Source organism: Tetrao urogallus (assembly GCF_951394365.1).
Source record: "Tetrao urogallus genome assembly, chromosome: 5".
Classification (NCBI taxonomy): domain Eukaryota; kingdom Metazoa; phylum Chordata; class Aves; order Galliformes; family Phasianidae; genus Tetrao; species Tetrao urogallus.
In genome coordinates this window covers 1533166-1556741 of record NC_136818.1, presented here as the reverse complement: position 1 = coordinate 1556741, position 23576 = coordinate 1533166, and the positions used below count along the sequence as shown (strand labels likewise).

The window sequence follows — 23576 nt, the reverse complement described above, 5'->3', positions numbered from 1 at the left end:
AATTAAGACCTGGGAATGACTTAATGCGAGAACGAAGAGATGAAATCCTACTTGGCTTATGTATTGTTTTCCCGTATCAGTTAATCAGACAGCTTTCTGGATGTCACTGTACAAACTTCTCTGCAAAACAGTGTAGCACGTGATCCCCGGTTCAGTCCGTTTATAAACAAAGATTTGGGGTAGAATCATCGTAGCACCAATGCTGGGTTCCTCGACTGCCCTGAGACAGGAGCTGCTCTGCTGCTGCTTCTCATAATGAGCAGAGCCTGCAGGTGGGGGCCAGCAGGAGCCTGCCTAGAAAATGGGGAGGGGGTGCCCTGAAGCTGAGCTCAGGTTTAGCTGCAAAGCCAGAGAGAAGGCATTTCTCTGGTCTCATCTCTCTTTAGAAGGAGAAAGTAAGTTCTATCCTTCTGTTTATAATCTGTTCCTCGGAACTGCACTGTGAACTCAGCACAGGGTTTCAAAAGTTACAGGAAAGGCAAGTAAGCAGGGCTCTGGAAAGCTCTACATCAAATGTCACTGTTCCATTCCTTACGTCAGTCCATGATTTTTACACTAGTCATACATCATTTTATTTCAATCTTTATTCTGTGCTGCATTTTGACTTTTCTGTCTGATTTATCTCTCTTCCTTAGCATGAGAATGGACATCTAAGGATGGCTTAGCAACTGATCTGGGAGGAGATGTAACCTGGAGATACAAAGGCAGTGGTGATGTGGGTCTGTCGGGGGCACCGTCGGATGGCAGTAAGACAAGTGCTGTTCCTCCATGTCCCAGCACCATACCCAGCTGTGGGAGCCGCTCCTGTCCCTGCCACTGTGGCCGGGTGGCACTGGGAGGAGGAGGAATGGGGACCTTCAGGGTAGGCAGCACTGTGTGTGTGCTCACCCCAGCTCAGTGTGAGCAGGGAGCGTGTCTGCATGCCATCCTGACAATGCAGTGTGCTGGCAATACTGGGGAGGAGAAATCTGTCCTGAGAAAACAGCTTCTGATAACTGCAAGTGGGGGATCTCTTTGACACCTTTTAGCAACAAGCGTTTTTTAAAGGCCTTGGTTTTTTGGGTTTGGGATTTTATTTTTGTACAGCTAGATGTGGCACTCACAGACACGGGATGCTGAAAACTCAGTGATGTCTGTTTGGTTGCTGCCAACTTTGGCTCCATGTTAGAAGCTGCTCCTTGGTGGGCACTCAGGCGTTGGGGACTTTTCTTTTTTTTTTTGTTCCATGACTTTTTTTGACACCATTGGAAGCAGTGTGAGCTCAGCTAAGCTGAGCCCTTCTTCCTTGAACAGTCCTGTTTGGAAACTGGGCTTAGGCTGCTGCTGAGGCAGACATTCAGGGATCGCATGGCGTTGGAGCCGGCTGGGCTTTGAGGTCCCTTCCGACCCAAACGCTCTGTGGCTGTGTTGGGCTGGGTGCCCAGGCCCAGCGTGGGTAGGCACACGTGGAGGACACTGAGAGAAAGGAGATGCTGTGTCTGTGGTGGTGCGGATGCGTAGAAAGTCATCCTTGACAGGCTGGAGAAGGAATATTAGCTGAATGGAGAGGCAGCTGCGAGGGAAGTTCTGAAGTGGGTGTGTATCGAACGTCCTAGTTTCACTGCCATCACAAAAGGCTGCCTGCTGCTTTTTCATCTGTAAAGACGGCAAATTGTTTGGAGTGGGTCTGGGAGAACACGCTGGCCCCTTTTGCTTTGCTGCACTGACACTGCATCATGCTTTCACAACTGTGCTGTGGAGATCTGCACCTCCTGCAGGTGTCCCAGCTGGCAGAGCAAGCCCTGCTAACGAGCCTGGCTGATGGCTGATGCCATGTTATACATTCATTTCAGATTGAAGGTGTTATAGGGTCGATTCTGACAAAAAAAATTAAAATGTGTTCTCAGGAGGAACGCAGAAAATTGCCGAAGCTGTAACAAAAGCATTACCTTCAGTCAGGTTTGACGTTGGTGTAACAGCACAGGGTGGGGTAAGTCATGCTGAACAACAAACCTACCTGCTGAGGTAGCCCTGGCAGTGCCCTGTAAGAAAATCCGTGCCATGGGGAGAAGCTGTGCAGCCATGCAACCCCCCAGCAGGAGCCCTGCATGGTGCAGGGTGAGCACAGCAGCCCCACATCTCTGAGCCACGGAACCGCCTTCGTGTGGCTGCGTGGTCTCCTCTGTTATTAAAAAAGAAAAGGGAAAGCTCTCATGGGCATGAGTGAGGATTTATATAATAGGTTGCAAGGGTTCCATCGAAGCCGTTGTACTCTGTCTTGTGAATATCTATTTAATCAGTGGTTTAAAAAGAGCTCTTATTTGTGCTAAGTGATTCCCCTTTCTTAGGCTGCAGTGAGAATTTCAGGCTCTGGTGATGACTGAGGGCAGCTCCTCCAGGCCTGAACGCTGCCCTTGAGCAGTCTGTGTGCTGGGGGGGTTCCAGTACTCAGAGAAGCTTTTGGGTGGTGCTTGGGGAGCCTGGCAAGAGGCACTGCCTGCACGTTACCTCTGTGACAAGCTGCTGTGCTTTATTAACTGCTTTCTTGAATTGAAGTGAAGGGAGAAGAATCATTGTGGCTTTGCTTGTACTGCTGCTGGTGTGAGCATAAAGGTGAGCAGCATTGCAGTGGTTTCAGTGTGCAGTTAGCAGCACGGGAAGTTGGCAGTTAGATGAAGCCGTGGAGAACAGTTCTTGCAGCATCTCAGTATTTCTTACAACAGTAGGCTGACAGCCTGAGCGTGCTCTGGAAGGTGTTGAAGCCACGACGAGCAGGCTGTGTTCCTGCAAATGCCAGCAATAAATCCCTGCTCTGACGTCAGGTGCCGTGCAGAAGGTCTCAGCGTGACACACGCTGCTTTCTGCTCCATCCCTGTGGCTGTGCATGCTGGGCAGCCTCCCTTGACCATTTAAAGTAGCAGATGAAAACCACGGCGTGTTTAGAGGTGGCTCTGCTAGGAACAGAAGGGCCTGACACGTCCCTTTGTTCCCGGCAGCGTCTCCCAGCACCCTGCTATCTCGCTCGCCCTTCACATGACTTGCCACCAGGCCCTCCATATCTGCCTGCTATCTGATGTTCCCGGTCAGATGCTCCGCGTGCTGACGCCGGGTTATTAATACCACTGCTGCCATTTGCTCTGGCTGGCCGCTCTGAGGGGATGCCCACGACTTCCTCCCACCCGCTGCCTGTGATCTTCATCTTTCCCAGACGCTCCCTGGGGCTGGCAGACGGCTGCTCGCCCCGTGACTGATTGCTTTCCTGGCCACCGTCCAGCTCCGGGCGCATAAACACGCTCAGAGGAAGGCTCAGTGCTGGCAGGTTCCTTGCTCTGGAGGAGAAACAAGCCCCATTTCTGCTGGAGTTCACCAAAAGCAAGAAGCGAGGGGCAGCGTTTCAGAAACGGGCTGGGATGGGCAGGTGCCCGGCTGGCGTTCCAGCAGGCTGCTCAATTCAGCCCCCTGCCTCCATTTGAAATGCACAGCCAACAGCAGTCTGGCACATGCAGATGTTCTGCTGCTGCATGGAGAGTGCTGCCTGCCTGCATTGCCTGCATTGCCTGCATTGCCTGCCTGCCTGCTGCTCGCTTGCGCTGCCTGCATTGCCTGCCTCCCTTTCTTGCCCAGACTTTAGCACTCATTCTTGATGTTTTCTCTCCTGTGTTCCATCAGTGAAGCCAAACCATTCTTTTTCTCCATTGCAGAAACTTGTCTGTGCTGACTATCTTCTGGTTTTGCACACAGTTTCTCAGTTTCTTTCTAGATGGCCCATTACTTGACCTCTATTACTTCCACCAGTGTGTCTTCACAATGTGCTCAGTGCAGCCCTTCCTGAATGCAGTAAATTCTCAGGATGCCTAAATTCTGTTAGCTGAAGAATGAAGCATTTGTGAAGATGACTTGAGCCTGAAGCACAGTCAGATGCAGTGGTTTTGTGCCATGCCTACACTTTTATGCTTATTCACACTGAAAACTTCACCTCCTGCACTATTAGATGACAGTTGGAGGTAGCAAGCACTATTTTTTCCTGATCCCCCAGTATTTATGGCTGTGTTGCCACGCTGTTTGCCATTACTGCCCTTGATGCCCTACAGCTGCATTCAGTATCTCCAGCATGCAGGACCTGTTTTCCTCTGTGCTCCCACGTCTGTTTTGAGCAGCACAGCATTGTGATTTGATGTGACTCTGGAATAGTGTCTCCAGCACGTAATTGTCAGCACGAGGCAGGGCTTCAAAGGGATCGCTAATTAAGATCAAACTGAGCCCTGCAGCAAGTCTGGGGAAGATTTGCTTGTCCAGAGAAAGCGACAGTGTTACTAAGTGATATTTGGGGCGCCAGCAGCCTGCTGTTGCTTTCACAGCAGAACAACTCCGTGCCAGGGGGCTGCGTGGGTCTGAGCAGGTGCAGCTGGAGGTGATCCAGCTTCCCATCCGGAGTCACAGAACCATGGAGTCATTGAGGTTGGAGAAGACCTCCATGATCACCAAGTCCAACCCTCAACCCATCCCAACCATGCCCACTAACCGTGTCCTTGCTGCAGTGTATGACTTCAAGCACAGATCTCCCTTTTCTACCCTTCAGTTGGCCTCTTTTCCTCCTTTTCAAGCATCCTGAGGAAGGAGCAGTGTGTGCTAAAGCCACAGGCTGGGGGAAAGCCTATGTGTTTGATCATGCCAAGGGATTTATTGTAGCTGGTGAAACCACTCAAAGCAGCGTGGCTGCGGCAGGGCTGCGGTGGTTGCACGTGCTCAGTGTGCTGCTCTGGCACCATCCCTCACTTCTTTGGGCTTCATCCCATGGAGCACACATGGAAGCAGGGATCAGCCCACAGCATGCATATGGAGTGGAATGAATGGAGTAGAATGGAGTGGAGTGGAGTAGAAATGGAGTGGAAGGGAATTGGAATGGAATGAAATGGAACTGAGTGGAGTGGAAGGGAGTGGAATGGAGTAGAGTGGAAGAGAATGGAGTGGAATGGAACGGAGCAGAATGAAGCAGCTCTATTGGAAGGGACTCTCTTCAAAGATCATCGAGTCCCAACTGCCTGACCACCTCTGGGCTAACCAGCACTTTAAGTATATTATTGACAGTGTCATCCAGAGCCCCTTGAACACCAACAGGGGCATCACCCACCTCCCTAGGAAGCCTGTTTGGTCTTTGAACACCCTCATGGTAAAACAGGTCTGATCCTCCCCGGTGCAGTGAGGAGCTCAGTGGTGGATGTGGCCATTAGCAGTGCACAGCCTTTTGCTGTTGCTGGAAGGGAGCAGGAGTGCATGTGATCGGACGATGTGAAGCAAGTGAAATCTTGCTGAAATGTAACCAACCAGATTAATTATATTTGGGAAGGCTGAGCATCCAAAGGATTTAATGATCTGAATACCATTTTAGAACATCATATTGTCTTTTTGCTGGCAGGAACGCCGGCACCAATTATAGAAATAAATCAAAAAAATCAGGTCAAATAATTATTTTATGAGCCAACTGAAAAGGCTGGGTGCATCTCTTAATGCCGGGGTGCTTTTGGGAAGAAAGGGAAAAGCCCTTCAGGAATAGTGTTGCTTCCTGTGCAGGGGGTGGCCGTGCACACGCCTGTGGTGCACACACACACACGTGCTGTGGACACCCACTGTGTGCACACCCAAGCTGTGGCAGTGGGGCAGGGGTGTACCTGCTGGCCTGGTGTCCCATAGGGATTAACAGCAACAAAGATGAAGCAGCCCAGGGTGTGCGTTTGGAGGAATAACAACTGGGTTTTGAAATTCAGGATTTCTTCTCCGGGGGACTTTACCAACCGCATGGTATTAACTTGTTACAGGATAACGTCAAGCAACTTATCTGCACTGAACATGAAAAGGATTAGGGCTGTTGGAGGCTCTGTGCTAGAAGAAAGCCCAGGCTCCTTTCCACCTCCCTCGTGTGCTTCTCAGTGGCTGTTGCAATCCAGCAGGGGCTGCGGTGCTGGCACGCCATGGGGCAGCTCTGCAGGACGCACCGCTCCGTGCCTGCACAGCCTGCAGGCCTGGGCTATGGAGCACCAGTGGTTTCAAGTCCTTTCTGCATGAAGGATCTGTTAGAGAAACCGGCAAGCTGCTGTGATAATGGGAAACAGGTGCAGAAAATCAGAGAGCAGTGAGGAGCAGTTGTGCTCATAGATTTCGATGTAGCAAAGTGCATTTTCTCATTGCCAGTGGCTTTTGGAATGTGGCTGAATGGCTCTGTGAGGAACGGGGCGGTACAGATCATGAGAGGGACTTTGTGATTAGCAGTGTGCCCAAACACCATGAAGTCCTGGCTCCGGGAGCACAGCTGTGTGCTGCTGCAGCCACAGCCCTCGTGTTGTGCGTGGAAGAGTGGAAACATGGAAATGCCAAATGTGGACAAGAATCATAGAATCACAGAATCACAGCATGGCCTGGGTTGCAAAGGAGCACAATGCTCATCAGTTCCAACCCCCTGCTGTGTGCAGGTCGCCAACCAGCAGCCCAGGCTGCCCAGAGCCACATCCAGCCTGGCCTTGAATGCCTGCAGGGATGGGGCATCCACAGCCTCCTTGGGCAAACCACAACGCCCTGCCTGGTTCAGCGGGCTTAAGCCCCTTGGTCTGTGTGTTTTGTATGGTGGATCTGCTTTGCAGTGGCTATCCATGGAACCACGAGGGTTGCTAACAACCATTACCATCTCCTCATCCAACTGCCAAGCGACTCAGACTCATATTTGCTGTCAGACTGCAGAACATGGGCAGCCAGGGTTGCCGTCAGTCATTTCGTTTGCTTTCCAGGTGAATGCATGAAGCCAGGCTGTGCTAAGCATGATTTCCTCCTGGCATTTTGTTGCCTGTTGCCTCCATTCATCTGCACTGCAATGAAATCTTTTCAGGTGCCCCTCGGGTGCACAGGCAGCGAGCTGCAGCTAACTCCTGCCACCTGCTGCCCTGCTCTGCCCTGCATCCCTTCCTGCTCTGCTTCTTAAGGACTGCAGCCGGAGGAGGAGAGGGGCTGCTTTCCCCGAGTCCTGCTGGAGAAGTCTGGATTATCTGCGTCATCAGAGTTAATTCTCTCAGTAGTGATGGATTAATTATCAGCCTGTGGTTGTAGATATGGCAGTTGCAGAGCTGAGTTTCTTCTTGCGGCTGGAAATAAAGCGTACTCAGGCTGTTGTTGGTAGAAGAGCAGATAACAAGGAGGAAAGGAATGTAATTGAGCTCTTACCGGGTTCAAGCACTGAGCGGTTGGGTGAGTGGATGCTACAGAGCAGCACGGTGTGTGCAGGGATTGCCCTCCACACACACTGTATCACACCAGTGCCCTGCCTTTGGATTCCAAGGAAGGAATCCGTGTCTGCACTGGGAATCAGTGTTTTTAATTGCATTAGTTAAATGCCTGCGCTTCCTAATTCTGGAAGAACCATGTGCAGGACCAATTGGCAAGGGAGCATCTGTGGCTGTGAGGACTGGACAGGTGCTGAGGACCCAATCTTTGCCTTTTCCTCCCCAGTAAGTCGGTTCTGGAGCCATCAGAAACACCTTCCTGCCCCTTGAGCACAGAGGGATCAATGCATAAGCCAAGTTGCAACCAGCCACATGGCAGCCAGCGTATGGTACCGATTATCTGATCACTTGCTCCCAAATATCACTTGGTAATGCAAAAGGTGCTTGGTGTGGCTGAGCAGCAGAGCAGAGCACAACAGGTCTGTCTGTCGCTGCTTTCTGAGGGGTGTCACCTGCCAGAGTGCCCAGTGCACAAGCAGCAGCCAAGCTGAGAAACCATAAGGAAGTGGGTGTAGAATGGAAATGGTGACAGACAGCCTGGGTTGTCTTTTCCAAACCTCCGTTTTACAGCACAGCTGTTTGGTGTTCACTCAGCTGACTTCCCGGGATGGCTGAGATGTGAAACGTGGTTGGATGCCCGCTCCTCACAAACCTTGTGGGTTTCCAAAACCTTTCAACCTTTCTCCAAAAGAGGAGGAGGACAGCGTGGCACTGCCAGTGTGCTCAGTGTGTATGGCTCCGTGGCACAGTGCCTTCTGTCCCCATGGCATTTGCAAGGATGTGGGTGAGGTTTGGCACAGTGCACAGCACTTGAGAGAGCCGTGCCAGGAGAGCATCAGGCTGGATACTGGAAGAAATCTTTTCTCCAAAGAGCAGTCAGCACTGCACAGCTGCCCAGGGTGGTGGGGAGGTCACCATCCCTGAAGTGTTCCACAGCCAAGGAGATGTGGCACTGAGGGATGTGGGCAGTGGAAATGGGGGGTGGGCTTGGGGATCACGGAGGGTTTTTCCAACGTGAGTGATCCTGTGGTTCTGTGCACTGAAAGCTGGCCGTTAGCAGGCATGTTTGATGCAGTCTGTGCTTTGTTTGCAGCTTCGATGTGGAAAATGGCCCTTCTCCTGGTCGCAGCCCGCTGGACCCACAGGCCGGCTCCTCCTCAGGGTTGGTGCTGCACACCACCTTCCCCGGGCACAGCCAGCGCCGGGAGTCCTTCCTCTACCGCTCAGACAGCGACTACGACCTGTCACCAAAGACCATGTCCAGGAACTCCTCTCTCCCAAGCGAACAGTAAGCACAAACTCAGCTCACGTCATATTTGACAGCAGCAGAGGCTGAGGGCTCTGCGTGTCTTCCTGTAATCCCCAGAAAGAGGTGTGTGTGGGCACTACTCACATCTCACAGCCCAGCAGACGGGTGCTGCTGTGGTCTGTGCAGCCATGACTTCCTCATCCCCATCCCATCCTGCAGACACTCACTTTTGCTCCATAATCTAGTAGAAGAGCTTTCAAAGCCAGGGGGTGAAATACAAGAGGACCCCAGTGCCACTGGGAGCTGGTGCCTGGGGTGCAAAGCAGTGGGCAGAGCTGGGCCGTTCTGCGTGCCCACGGTGCCTTCTGTGCTTGCTTTTCCCTGCATGCTCTCAGTGCCTGGTTAACATCCTCTCTGTTCTCAAGTAGGTAGCACACCTACCCCTGTTGTACTTTTTCATCCTGTTTCCTATCGTGGGTCATTCATTAGAAGACAATGAAAAATACAGCAGAGAGGTTGATTTGAGAGGATCCCTACCCCTCAAAGGGAGCACAAAGCCTCCATGAGCGCCCTGGATTTGCAGCCCTTTATTTTAAAAGGCACAGTTTAGAGTTTAAAGTGACCATAACACAAAAAATGCTCTTAAACAAAAAGGCGTAGCTGCTGTAAAAGCCCTACCAGTTTTTTCCATGCAGCAGAAACCTGAATCTCAATGGGAGGTGTGGTGAATTCCCACAGGGGGAGCAGAGCATCCCTCCTGCCCAGTGCCCTGAGCCCAGGCTTCTTGTGTGAGTGCTTTGTGCAGCGTTGCCAAGAAATCCCTCCCAGTGCTGGTGATGCTGTCCTTCCCTCAGATCTTCTGCTCAAATCTTCCACGATGAAAACATCCACATGTTTGGATAATGTGAAGCACGGTGACACAGAAGCCAGGAAACTCAGAGCTGACCTTTACCCGGGCCGTGATGGGTTTTTCCACCGCAGTACGAGCGCGCTGAGTTTCCTGGCTGTCCTGCACTGTGCCAGCAGTGCCCACAGCCATCCCCACACACTGACACGGCCACGCAGGGCATCCATCCGTGTAGTGATGGGCGTGCTGCCCTTCCACCCGGCTACAGTGACTTACAGCCACGTTCTCCATTCCCCCCCCTAGGCACGGAGATGACCTGATCGTCACACCTTTCGCACAGGTGAGTTGGGAGCTTGCTGCCTCTTGCACGGGGCTGACTTGGAAAGGTTTGCCTTGAGAAGTGCTCACAAATCCCTTCTGCTCGCTTCAGGTGCTGGCCAGCTTGCGGAGCGTGAGGAACAACTTCACGCTGCTCACCAATTTGCACGGGACGGCCAACAAGTAAGCGGGGAGCCAAAGGGAGCGGGCGGCGGTGGGGGAGCGGGCAGCGGGCAGCGGGGCCGGCGCCGTCCCGGCTTCGGCCGCATGGGGGCGCCAAAGCACCTGAGCGCGCCGCGGGGTCCCGCCTCCGTGGGTCCAGCGCTCGTCGCCCATTTCTGCCCCGCCGCCCCCAGCAGAGCAGCAGAGCGCGGCACCCTGGGGGCAGCGCGGTGCCCGCCGCGGCCCTGAGCTCCCCGCGCACCCGGCGTCTCGCTGGGCACGGAGCTTTCCTCCCGTTGATTTCTGTTTGCTAGATGTGATGGGAAATGAATCGCCGCGTTCCGAGATGGAGGCGAATAGAAAAACAGATGGCTGAAATAAAGGATCCTTTCCTTGTTATTTTTCTTTTTTTTTTTTTTTTTCCTGCTTTGCTTTTTTTTTTTTGAATCGCCTGAGTATTTTGGCAGTTCCTAATGAGGAATCTGAATTTGGGGCCGGAAGGAAGCGAGGGCGTAACCTGTCGGACGCTGAGGCATCTCGCAGGGTCCTCCTGAAAACATTCCCAGATCTGCTTGAGGCACGAAGCCATTTGCCCAGCCAAAGTCAAAGTCATCAAATGTTGAAACCCTTACACGCCCAACGTCCCAGTCCGTGGCCGAATGTGCTTCCAGGGGCTGTGGAGCTGCCCACATGGTCTCCAAGCAGCCCTGCCGGGTTATGCCGTGCTGCCAGCTCATGATTTTATCATATGTCTCATGACACACGACATTCTTCTTAAAATTCTGCTTCGGGGATCATGGGAAACTCTGCTCTTCTTTAACCCCTTCCTCTCCTTCCTCCCTCCTCCACCCCTGCTGTTCCAGGAAAGGAGAAGAGGCTGCTGCCCCGCTTATTGACAGAAATGCTGGAACGTATGAATCTGAAGGACTGAAAAACAATGAAAAAAAATTATACACACAATGAAAAACAATAGCTTTTTTTTTTTTTTTGGACGGTAACATCAGGGTTTTTTCAGACCATTTCCTGAGTGGAAAAGAGGAGAGTGTGATTAATGGCTTCTGAGAGGCCGGGTTTGGCAGATGTGGAGCAGGGGATCTGACAGCAGCTCCATGTGACAGCCATCGGCTGCGGTGTGCCAGAAGGGACAGCGGTGTCAGGACGTGGATCAGTGGCAGTTCACTGCTGTAGAAACTGGGATGGGCGCAGGCAGGACGTCACGGAGGGTGCTGGGAGGGGTGCTGTTGTATTTCCAAGGCGTGCAGTGGGGAATACCCTTCCGAACATGAGCTCACCCCTCCCCGCCCCCCGAGGGCACAGCTCTGCACCGGCGGCTGGAGATACCTGCAGCGCATCTCCTCTGATACTGGCTGTCCCTAATGAGGAGTTTCTGTTTTCCAGAGATTCCAAGATTTCAGTTTTCAAAGGCTCTGTGCAGGCAGGTCGGGGCAGATTTTCAGAGGAGTCAGCACCCAGCACAGCAGGCTGAGCCCTTCGAAGAATCCGGGGCCCGGAAAAAAGCACAACTTTTGGAAAGCACCCAAAAAGTGAAGGGAGCCCCGCTCAGCTCCGGGCTGCTGGCGGGCAGGAGGTTGGGACAGGGGCTGTGAAGCAGGGCTGTGTCCTGTCCACCTCTGCACATCCCACCGGCTCGGCCTTCCTGGAGCGCCGCTGGGGAACCCCTGCAGCTGCGGCGGCAGCGGGATGGAGCCGCTCACCGGCTTTGAATGCAGCTTCAAAGGAGAAACAGCCAGAAAATGGATATTTCAGTTCAGTGGCTGAGTCAGAAGGTTGGGCTGGGAGGGAGGCTGGGGGGGATCCGCCTTCTGTTGGAACCTCTCCGAAACCCCTTTGGGAAGCAGAAGCCCCGAGTTTCGTTTCTGGTTAGCCTGGAATACTATCCTCAATCTCAAACAGACTGTTTTGATTTTTATCTCCTTTTAACTTCTTTACAAAAGAAGCCCTTTTTCTTTTTCCTTTTCCTTTTCCTTTTCCTTTTCTTTTTCCTTTTTCCTTTTCTTTTCCATTTTCTTTTCCCTTTTCTCTTTTTCTCTTTCCTTTTCTTTTTCCTTCTTCCTTTTCTTTTTCCTTTTATCTTTTTTTTCCTTTCCCTTTCTTTCCCTTTCTTTTCTTTTTCAGGTGAATAATGGCTTCAACTTGAAAAATTAACAGTTTTATTTGGCAGACGTCACAATGGAATCTTTTGACGTTTGGAGAAATATTGCACCATTTTTTCCAGCCCAACCTGCTTGCTTAATGTCAGCCAAATTTGCAGATAGGTCTCAGCCCTCCTGGAATCCACTGTTCCCTGACGGAGCTGCTGCTTCTACTTGAGAAATGCCATTCTGTTTTGTTTTGGAGCTCACGCCAGCGGCTGCAGCATCTCATTGTGTGCTTGTGGGTGCTGCTCAGGCTGCTGATGGTGGGATGTGAAGCCTTGCATCTCCATTGTAGCCCTGTACCTGCGCACCGGTGCAACAGCAGGCATTGCTTTGGGCCAGACTTGGTTGGTGAAACATGCGCAAGAAAAGGCCTTGATGTGGGGCCCCAGCGAGCCCTGCAATCACAGCACCCAGCCCTTGCTGGTCTCCGGGTGTAGCTGGACCTCAAAGCAGCAGATAAAGTGTGGGATGAGGGCACATCTTTTCTGCTGTGTCTTCTTTCTAGCGTGTGTGTGTGTGTGCTTAGCCAAGGGACACAAGGCGTTTGGATTTTTCTAGCAGGTATATTGTATTGCTTATGAATTGCTGACCGTTTGGAAGTGTTTTAGGGTTCTTTGTGAACCTGACAACAGCCTTTTAGTTGTGAGTACTAGCAGTGGTGGTGCTTGAGGTGTAAAAATAGCACCTGCTGATGGAGTATTCTTTATTCCTTTTAGGAGATCTCCTGCAACGAGTCAGCCACCTGTCTCCAGAATGAACCTGCAAGGTATGTGTGGGTCCTCAGCAATCACCTGCCAGCAGAGAGGAAGGTTTATTGCACATGGGTTTACTGGTGGCTGGTCCTCTGCTCCCCCAGCCCCGTGTAGTGCTGAGCTCCTTCTGGGTTTCTCCTGCAAAACCAACGCAGGAGCACCGCCAGGCTCAGGTTGCTGCTGTTTAAATGGTTTGGGGTTTGTGTTTACCCTCGTGTTAGCATAAGGTAGAACATGATTTTGGTTTGATAGTCATGGCCACAGTGACTGTAATTCCTCCGAGTCCCCGTGCAGAGCAGGCCTGGGCAAGCAGCAGCCTACAGCCTCCAACAGGCTCAGGCACAGCTGTAGTTTTTATCCTGTTTATTTCAGTTTGCTTCCATGTGATCTATGTAAAACTGCGATCTCAGAAACCTCTCTCGGGTGAAACTCCCTTGGCTTTTGTTAGGCTGCCCTAGAACGGCGTATTTTTCCTTTCAACGTTTGTTTGCAGTCTTTTGAAATACCACATTTAAGCAACTGACTGGGAGCAAAGTCGGTCACAGCTCACCTCACGCTCGTCCCCACGCTGGGTCGGTGGCTGCAGCACGCAGCCTGGGCTCGGCTCCACCATGGGGGTGAACGGCACTGAGGGGAGCTCTGCACTGCCAGCCCGAGAAGCATGCTGCCTGCGGGTGTGCATGCTGTGCTGTAGCCTTGGGGGGACCCTCTTTGGATGAGCGTTGGCCCTCCTGGCACTGATGGAGTTGTTACCACCCCGGGGGAGGAGGTGTGGTTGGTTGGAGGAGTGCTGGTGTGTAAGGTGTGATCTCGGCCTCTCGTCTATGCTAGGAGGACTGAGTAAAGCCACGTTATTGCAGCGTGCACAGCCTGGGTAACTCTCATTTCCTTTCACACTGTGTGTTATTTACTGTCTGGGAACGTGCACAGGCCGGGAGATTTCCGGCTTGGATTCCTCAAAACTTGTTGGTGGAATGTGGAGATGGTGGCTGCAGAGAGAGCAGCGATGGCGTGAAGGTCCTCCTGCACGCTGCCCAGGGAGCAGCAGCAGAGCTGGGCTGGCAGGAGTGCACACAGCACTTCTTCCAGCACTGCTCTGAGCGAGGCTTTGCTTTTCTGGCCCATGTGAAAGGATTCATGGAACATTTCATAAGCTTTGCATAGATCTGTTTATATAGCTTACAGAATCTGATAGCCGGGAGATAATTCCCTTCCAGGAACTTTTAGATGAATTTTCTTAATGCTTGCTGTGGAAACAATTGCTTTCCACTTCTTAACACTTTGTGGACATGGAGGAAACGATGCTATTGCACAGTGCTTCCAGCACGAGCAGAGGGATGCCGGGTACCCCACAGGTAACCCCACAGGTAACCCCACAGGTAACCCCAGCTCCTGATGCCTGGAGCCCACAGCCACTCCAGTTCCCTTTCTGACTGAGGGGCTGGTGCTTGCAGCTGCACAGCAGGCTTGTGTTGCTCTAGAGGACCCAGAAGGAGACAGCAACTGATGGGAAGCCCACTCTCAACGTCATGAACTGAGCCCTTGTGCTCCTGACTCACAGTTTTAGTGCTTCTGTGCTGTGCGGATAGGTGAGTAACTGAAGTACATTGCGGCAGTTTGCAGGCAGCAGTGATAAGAAACATGCTTGAGGTTGATAGGAAATGGTGTTATTTCCTGCACAAGGAAGCACGGCCGCGTGCTGGGGGTTGTGGGGCTGCTCTCTCCTCCCACTACTGGTTTTCTTCTGGGGACTGCCTGCCTTCATCCCTTACAGCCACTGCCGTGCGTTTCACCTTGTTCAGAGAACAAGGATGCTTCCTAAGGAAGATGCCGTTTCAGTGCAGAAAGAACAAAGGGGTTCAGGGTGTTTCTTTCAGTGTGTTGATCCAGGATTTATGAGTGGAAGGAGGGATGTTCCCAGCAGCCCGTCTCGCTGTGCCTGAAGGGAAGCTGTGCCTTCCCTGCAAGTTTTGGAGGAGGAAGTGGTGAGGTTTAGATTGGGGCCACACCGTATTGCTCCCTTCTAGATAGAAGGACATGTCTTCACTGAAATGTGTTACATTCTCTGGATGGGTTCACCAGCAGAGCTCAGCGTTTGATTTTAGCTCTCCCATGTCACACGTTGATTCATAGATGCACCACCACAAGCGATTGGCATCGCTGTGTGCACCCTGCGTGTGCCTCCTCTTGTCTGTCGTTAGCAGAGTGATTTATATCCTGTTACGAGAAGTGCAGGGTTTAAAGCAAACCAGCCTACATTCATAGAATTACCCTGGGGGGACACAAACTGTGCTCAGCTTCGTACTGCAAGTAATGCACGCCAGCTGGTTGGTCCAGCAGAGCCTTAGGGGTTTGTCAGTCGTTTGCAACACAGAGGAGCCAAATCTGGTGTCCGTGTGCTGCTGAGGAGTTGCATCACACGGGACCCAGGCCCATGGCGAAACGGATGGTCTGTGCTGGGTGATGAAATTCTTCTTCTTGCTTTCATTTTCTTGAAATCGTGAACAATTCTGGTCAGGCTCTTGGTGGGGCAGAGCGGTTCCCAAGCTCACACTGATGTCACTGGAGGTTTCAGAGCTTTCTTAACCTTATAACCAAGCCATAAAAGGAAGAGGGATATGCATTGGACATCCTGTGTTTTGTCCTTGGTATCAGCTTAAGTAAACCTGGCAGATTTTTCCTGTTATTTTGTTATAACTGCAGATCACAGGAACAAACAAAAGTGCTTGTGTGAGTTACCTAAGGAACCTTTGCATGGAAATATGAAGCGGCAGCAAAAAGTGCATCAATCCTTAATTAGCTCCTGTGCTTTGCAGCTGGGCAGGATGATGGGACTGGTTGGGATCGTGAGGTTTGTGGCTGTGCAGAGTGCTGCAGAGCACGGTTATGAAGGTTTGTGTTTGGAACAGGTGCTGCCCCACCTGCTTTTCCACTGTCACAGAAATTAGCAATAGAAAAGCAGTGCCGTGCTCATCTCTGCAATGTTCCTTTCCCATGTGCTTCTCTTTTCTCTTTTAACGTGACCTCTGCTGCAGTCATTTTGTTTGATCTCAGTGCTCCTCAGATCTCAGCTCCAACCCTCGGCGCTGCTCTTTTCAGTTCGCCACCCTGGGCACTCATGAGGGGTCTTCAGCTCCATCCATTCAGCCGATAAAACCCATGCCCAGCAACAGGTCTGGCAGCCCCTGCTTGGTTCTGTTCCTTCCTCTGAGCTTATTTTTCTTACTGAGCCTTATTCCCTCCCAGCTAAGCCATCCATGCCTCATTCAGCCTCCAGGAGTGCAGCTGGTTGATGGGACCCGACCCGTGAGCACCAGGCATCTCTGCACAGTGGTTCCCCAATGGGTCACTGCACCGATGTGCTGCTGGCAGCACTGCAGAGCTCCTGCTGCTGCCCCTCGGGTGCCTTCAGCACTGCATAATTACAGCACGAGCTCACCATTAATTACCTAGCAATGCAATACATCATTAGGTATATCACTGATCAGCTTTGCAACCCGAGGCTTTGGGGGGGTGGCACTTTGGGCTGTGTAACACACAGAGGCTTCTCGGGGCTCGTGGGTTTAAAGCTTCGTTACAGTTCCTCTCTGGGGGTGGGAGGGAGAGCTCGGTATTCTTTTTGCTTGTGCCTTAGCCTCTGCTTTCCTGCCCATCCGCACGTTTGTCTGCACTGCTCGCATGCCTTTACACGAACCCTAAGCTCATTCTCGCTCATTTTTCATGTGGGTGTAAGATGTACACAGACTCGTGCGCGAAGGTTTGTATAAAGCATAAACAAAGGACTGGATAACACCAGTGCCTGTGCGACTGAGAGTCCCGGCTCCTGCAGGAGGTACCAGGTGTACCAGGTCCCGCTCTGCAGCCACCCATCAGCTCCATGCCGTCAGATGGGGCTTTGCTCTCGCGAGGAGCTGGCGCCGCGCAGGTACAAGAGAGATGATTCACGCTGAGGTCCTGTTGGCGTGCCTTGGGCTGCCAGCAGTGAGGACTGCAGCATCCCGTGGTTTTCGGGTGGCTGGGATGAGTTGGTGCTGTGATTCTGACAGGGAGCCACGCAGCACCGTGGAGCTGAGCTGAGAGCTGCGTGTGCATAGCAGCATGGTGCTGGAAGCTTGTCCCTAAACAGGACACCCTGCGCACTATTCTGAATGCACTGCCATGATGATGCTAGCTTAGCAACTGTAGAATAAATCAGATGGATGGCAGCTCGTGACGTGACCGAGCGGTGCTGAGGGCTGTCGAACATGAAGCGATTCCTGCTGCTTGGAGAAAGCAGAGGTGTTTCAGAGTGACCCGGGAAGGCTCCCTGCAGCAGAGGAGCGGTGAGTGCCCTCGGAGCGCGTTGGGACACCCGGCACTGCTCCTGCTCTTGCCGGGCAGTTCGTTCCCACGCAGTCCGTTTCGTGTGTTGCTCCTGCCTGCGAACACACACCCCCTGAAAGTTGGACTCATGCATCTTAGTAAGTATTTCAGTTATGCTATTGACGTCAATGCAGTCATTAAATAGATTGCCGGCCCTCCCATCGGCAAACCTGTGCCAAAGACCTAGAGGCAGGCACATTTTAAAAGAAGAACATCAGGTTTTCTTTTAGCAATTGGAGAGAATGAGGGAAAAGTTTCTCCGAAGTCGCTGGGCTTTGCGATTCTGAGGCTTCTTCTTTTTCCCTTCACTTCTGAAGCCTCTGTTGGTGTGCAGATAATGGCCCCGTTTTATTTAACACACCGTTGTGCCCCCGCACACGTAAACAACTCCAAATGAGGCCAAAGAGTGATTTTTTGGGATCAGCTCCGGCTGAAAAGTGACACCCGCTTTAGGTCTCCCGGCTAGATTTATTTGTAGATCAAGTAGCAGAAGGTATCCGGGCAAACCTGCTTAGCCTTTGACTCCAGAAATTCTGAGAGGATAGATTTCATGACATCTATATAAGAAAATAGCCCTCGTTTCTCCTCGGCAGGCTCTGAAGACACACAAGCCGATTGCGGCTCCATAGCAACAGATGAAAACTGTTTTCCCCACTGCCCCACCTGCGAGTGTCACATGAAGATGCTCCACGTGCTGCTGCCATCAGCAGCCTGTCACTCGGGGCCAGCTGCCGCCCGCGGTGCCGGCGGGGCTCCCCGTGCTCACACACCCCTGCGTGCGGGGCGGTCCCACTCCTGCCCACATCCCACCTGCCCCGGGTCAGGCGGGGGCTCCGAAGGGGCTTTGTGTATGGGGTGTCCTCACACGGGTGCGGGGATCCTTGGACGGGATAGCAGGTACGTCGGCAGCTGCGTGTTTGTGAAGACGAGGGGCCAAAGCACTGCTTTGTTGGCTGAGGTGGTCATTTCTCACCATGCTCGGAGCTGGTGGGGCTGCAGCTCGGTGCTGTGCTCAGCTCCAGGCCGTTCGCTCCCAGTGGGGCACAGTGCCGTGGGGGCTGCAGTGTCGTTCTTGGGCAGAGGAGGCTCAGGGGAGACCTCACTGCTCCCCACAGCTCCTCAGCCTCTGCTGCCAGGGAACAGCCAGGGGATGAGAGGTGACGGCCTCACGCTGTGCAGGGCAGGGGCAGATGGGCTGCTGGGGGAGATTTCTTCTCCAGAGAGCGCTCAGCACCACACAGCTGCCCAGGGATGGGGGTCAGCATCCCTGGGGGTGTTCAGAGCCGTGGGGAGGTGGCACTGAGGGCAGTGGGCATAGGGCGGGCTGGGGGAGCTGAAAGGGCTTTTCCATCCTGAACGGCTCTGTGGTTCTGTGATTTCACTGATGATCCCACACCCTGCTATGTAGCATAAACCCATCAAAACAGTCACAGGTTATTAAAAGGGCATCTCGCTGATGGATGCTTTCTTTGTGAGCGATCCAGGCAACTGCCAGCCCAAGGTGGCAATGAGGAGATCACCCCAGTGGTGCTTTCATTTGTCCCCGTGTTCACTCTGCTCTTTAAAGGCAGGTCAAGCCCCGGGAGCCCTGTGCTGCTTTACTCAGCTCCCATTCACGCGGGATTGCTTAAGGCCTCTGTGGAGACAATAAGACTTTGCCATCGCTAATCTCAGAGTTGATAAAATCTGTGTTTCTTTTGTTTTCTGTATAGAACGATAATAGTTGGTGTGGGTGCGATTTTGACATCGCAGCCTTCAACGTACTGAATCAGTTCCATATGAGTTTGAGAAATATGTACTTGGACTGTAAAAAAAAAAGAAAAAAGAAAGAAAGAAAGAAAAAAGAAGAAAGCAAAACAAACAAAAGCACCCAAACCAAACTTCTGGCAGGCGGAGCTGTTTGTTAGGTTGCGGGGCAGTGCATGCCTTAGCGATGAGCAGGGCTCTTCATTGTCCCACCGAGCTGAGCCCCTTCGGCTTCCATGTCAGCAGCATTTTGCAGCTAGTGAGAGCTGCCATGGGCTCCTGACAGCACCCACGGCTCGTCCCCCCGCAGCTCTATATAAGCCTCTTCTTCCTCCCCCGAGGCTGAGCTCTGTGCTGCGGCATTGTGTCCGGACACAGCTGACCATGGGAGTGTGAGAGGCTGCATCTCTGTGCAGGGCTGTTCCCAGGTTAGTGCCCTGCACGACTCCCAGCAGCAGCAGCAGCCTGTCCTTGGCCAGTCCCCATGTTCACAGCGTTGTCCTGTCGGCTCTGATCCCTGCTGTCAGCCGCCGCGCCGTCGTGTTTGGAGAAGTGAGTATCTCTGGCTCTTTGTTGGCGGCTGAATTTCGGGTCGTGGCTGGGCAGGGGCTCCCACTGAGCACATCACTGCTGGTCTAGGGGTGGGAGCATGGAAGGAGGGTGATGGCAGCCCTGGTGGGCAGCAGGTGATGTGCAGGGGGTGATGAGCGCCCATCGCCCCCAGCAGGGGCACAATCTGTGCGCTTAGCTCTACAGTTACAGGTTAACAACCACAGGGGGTAAAAATGGCTCTTGAAATCAACGTGTATTCTGGGTAGAGCTAAAAGAAGGAGCGGAGGATTGCTGGTGCTAAAGGATGTTGTGCTTATTTGTGTAAGGGTGATGTCCTGGTGCAGCTGGTAAAGCTGTTCAGTGTAATATTGCTTCCTCTGTGCAAAGTGTCTGTAAGTGACAGCCTGAAGTGCTGTGTAATCGGGGTTCTTTTTTGGCAGAAAGGAAACAACTGTTAATTATTTATGGTTATTAATAAAAGATGCTCGGTCTTTGCTTGCTGGTAGAGTAGGTGTGCTTGCAGAGAGTTAAGAGCGTGCTTTAAAAATCATCTGAATAAGTCCTGATGGGGTATATTTTCATGTCCAAAGGTGTTGTTGATTGACTTGGTTATGCATTCAGGCGTTTAATCAAAACAAAAAGCAGCCATAAAAGGAGCCCACGGAATCTGGCGCTGCATTGATTCCGCAGCTGATGTCTTTTGCTTTGCATACAGCACCGTGTATGCGGCTCGGAGCCTCCTGCCATGGGATGGGGTGGGGGTCAGGGCCAAGGCCAGGCACCTGGTGACGGGGTTTTGGTGTGGGGTTTTGGTGCTGGGCTTTGATGTGCACCAGGAGCCGTCGGCAGTGGCAGTTACTGAGCAGTGAATTAAATGTCTTTAAAAGCTGTGCTCTTGGAAGTGGACGCTCCGGTCTAAGTGTCCTGCTGTCAGTGTATGCCTCCAGGAGGCAATTAAACATCTGCACGTATGAAAGCTCCCCAACCCCATCTCCACGCTCTGCAAAACTTTCTTACGTCGCCGTCATTGCACGGAGCCCAGAGGATGGATGGCAGCTGTGCAGGGAGGTTGCTGTGCACTCAGCACGTTGTGGTCACCCCAGTGTTTTAATTCTCTGAATGCTGTCTGTGTGATGGAAGCAGGGCACAGCACACGGGCTGTGCTTACGTTTGTGATGTGCTTTCCCTCTTCCCAGAGCTGCTTCTGGATGAAGAGAAATCCAGACACGACTTTCCAGCCCCACCGGCGTGGTTCCTGTGTTAGCAGTGGTGCTTTACGGGCCGTGGTCCGCATCCAGATCCTCCTCCAACACACGTGTTGGGCCTTCACCTTTGTTCGAGTTCTTTGGGCAGGGTATTTCCCGAAATTCCTGTTGTGAGAATGCCACGAGCTGTTAGCAGCTTCCTGGGTTTCAGCTTTATTGCGTGAAGCTCTGAAGTATTTCCATCTATGTGCAGTGGGAACGTCCTCCCCAGGTATGAGCCAAAGATCTGCTAATCACACTTTATAGATGAGGAACCAGGAGAGATGAAGACGGGAAGCGATGGTCCTCACACCGCATTTTTCAGCAGCAGTGCTCGTTCTGAGCCTGCCTTTGTCACACATCCAAATGCGGTCAATTCAGTGTGCTGCTAGAATGCCTTTTATTGCAAATTGCCTTAAATGGAAAGCCCCGGGCAGCTGAAAATCAGATGTTTCGCAGAAATGGTGTGGATTTCACTGAACTTATTCGACAGAATTAATTACTTCAGAGAAGGGCGGTTAGTTGGAGCGCTGAGACTTTGGCCAAGGTGAACATGAGGTGCCTCTTGTGCAAGAGATCCTGAAAGGTGCCATGGGGTGTGAGACTTCAAGAGGAGCCACCGCAGTAATTTGCAGTAGGACAACCCGTATCTGACCTTCAGTGGGGAACATTTTGATTCCCACGTCCATTTAATCTGATATTTTCACCAAGGTTGTTAATAAGCGTGCCGCGCATCTAGCGGGCATTTTGATTTCCCTGAATCGGGTTCAAGGTGCTGAAAGAAGTATATTTTGAAGGCCTTAAGTAAATACATTTTGAAGGTCTTAAATAATACGTTGTGGCAGCGGGGGGCTCCGTGCTGTGACTGTGGGGATGTGACCTGCCCTCCCAGCCTGCTGGGGCTCACCCTCTGCCTGCACCACGTTCTGGTGGCTGGGCCTTCAGACCACCACCCTTGGGGTAAAGATTTCTCCCTAAAATCCAAACTAAATGTCTCCTCTGTAAGAGCTGGTGGCCAGGGTGTGATGTCCCTGGCTTGGAGTTGACACAGAGTTGACACGGTGCAGCTCGGCACGTGAAGCCATTAATATGGAATATTAAAAGCTGTCAAAACAAATGATGCCGGTTCGTAGGATACTGGCATCTCCCTCTTCCTCCCCACCCTTTTACCCGTGGGACTTCATCTGTGATTTTAAACAGATTATTTTAAAGGGCTGTACGTGCGGTTTGGTAAACACGCAGTGCACTGAGTCACAGCCCCGAGCAGCTGTTGGCTGGGGTAAGTCAGTGCAAACGGTTGGTGCAGTGGAGGGTCCAGCTCTGCCTTCAGCTGCTGCGGGTCTGAAGACTTCAGTTCTGTGGTATGGGGCATTTGCAGAGTTAATGTCTGGATGTGTTCGCCGTGAATCCATAAGTCCCAGGGCATCGCCGCTGAGCCACTGGAGTGACATTGGCCCGACAGTGAGATATCCTCGTTTTCAGAAGCTGGAGGATCACGGATGAAGTAACATCTTCTTGAATTGCATGTGCTTCCAGATCGCTCAAGCAGTTTCTGCAGGTTCTGCTCTGTGAGCAGCCCACGGTCTGCACTGAGCAATCCCACGGTGCTGCTGAGTACAGTGGCAGATGGGCTGATAGGGCTTACTCACAGTATCACTTCAGCCCCAAATATGTCAGAACAGGTCACTTTTTACAACGCGCTGCACGCCCGAGTGGCTCTGCTCAATGCACAGTGCCACATCCGTGTCTTTCAGTAAGGTGGTGGTCACATCCCTTGGTTTGGAGAGGCTGAATAAGGGCCAGAAGTTCAGAGAAGGTAAATCAGCGAGGTAGACTTCATTACCCTTTGAGTATGTGACGTATCTATTGTAGGAAAACAGATCAAAATTGCAAAATAAACCAGTTTTTTAAGCTTCCGTCATTAAACATAGGTCACGAGAAATCTATTTAATTGTATTTTTTAATTAATATGATTTGAATGTCTGGCATGGTGGCTGAAACCATAAGGGGTGACCTCATGGCCAGTCTCTGCAAGGCTGAGCGCAGGCAGTGCGGGCACAAAGGTTCACGTGTGTCCTGAAGAGCTCCACTGAGTTGTGTCTGGGTGCCTTCAGGAGCCACGTTCTTCTTTCCTTTTGAAGACCTTGAGGAAACCCAACTGAGACACAAGGGAGGACACCTGGATGTGAGACTGTGACCTTTTCAGAGCCGAGGGATCTGATTTAAGCAGGTCTCACCTCTTACCAGCAACACGCTGTGCAGCGCTGCGGGGACTTTGGTGGCTTTATTCTGACCCTCATTTTAAACACCCTGAACAATTCTCCTCTTGAAGAGCTAGGTTTATTAATTAATTCTGTCTATCTGTTGCCAGTGGCTGAAAGGAGCTCTTTGGGTGGATGAGGGACAGCACTTCCAGGCACCATCCCTGAGGTTCTTCTTCCGTTTCCTACCCAGCATTTGTTTCACTCTGCTCACAGGACCTTCACTCTTACAGAATATGCAGAACATTGGATTTATTAACCCGGTTCAATACTTATTTTCGTGGCTGTGGTTGGGTATGTGGATGAAAACATCATCCTCTGCGGCCTTTTTTCCCTTTGTTGAACTAAGGCAGTTGCGCTGCTCTCCTGCCCGGATAGTCCCTTCCTTGTTAGCCTGTTGTGAAGGTCTGCTCATGGTTTCCCAAGGAGTGTCAGAGCATCAGCAGGGCTGCAGGCACTCGGTTTGCACAGGGCTGAGAGAAGAGGCCCCCCACCACCTGCGTGCTGCTGGGGGCACGGCCAGGAGCCCCTCAATGCACACCACGGCACGTGGCACCGCAGCAGCACCCGGCTCACCACCAGGAGCCGGCTCCCGCACCGGAAGCTGTCTAGCCACAACAGCACAGGATGGTGCCCCACCTAATTAAGCCTGTTGAAAGGCAGGGCTAATTAGTTTA

The 23576-nt window shown here is 52.1% G+C and overlaps 1 protein-coding gene across 3 annotated transcripts in view; it reads left to right on the top strand.

Moving 5' to 3' along the window:
- PDE4B (phosphodiesterase 4B) overlaps positions 1-23576 on the top strand; it is a gene marked incomplete at both ends in the record, with an annotated part of 124533 nt that overhangs the window by 71532 nt on the left and 29425 nt on the right. For 2 of the 3 annotated variants that reach the window (XM_079535567.1, XM_079535568.1), the window contains 4 exons: positions 8341-8535; positions 9647-9683; positions 9774-9844; positions 12699-12748. In XM_079535567.1, the coding sequence (XP_079391693.1) occupies positions 8341-8535; positions 9647-9683; positions 9774-9844; positions 12699-12748 (353 nt within the window). Of the gene's footprint in view, positions 1-8340; positions 8536-9646; positions 9684-9773; positions 9845-12698; positions 12815-23576 lie in introns of all 3 variants that reach the window. The other variant, XM_079535566.1, reaches the window with a different exon arrangement.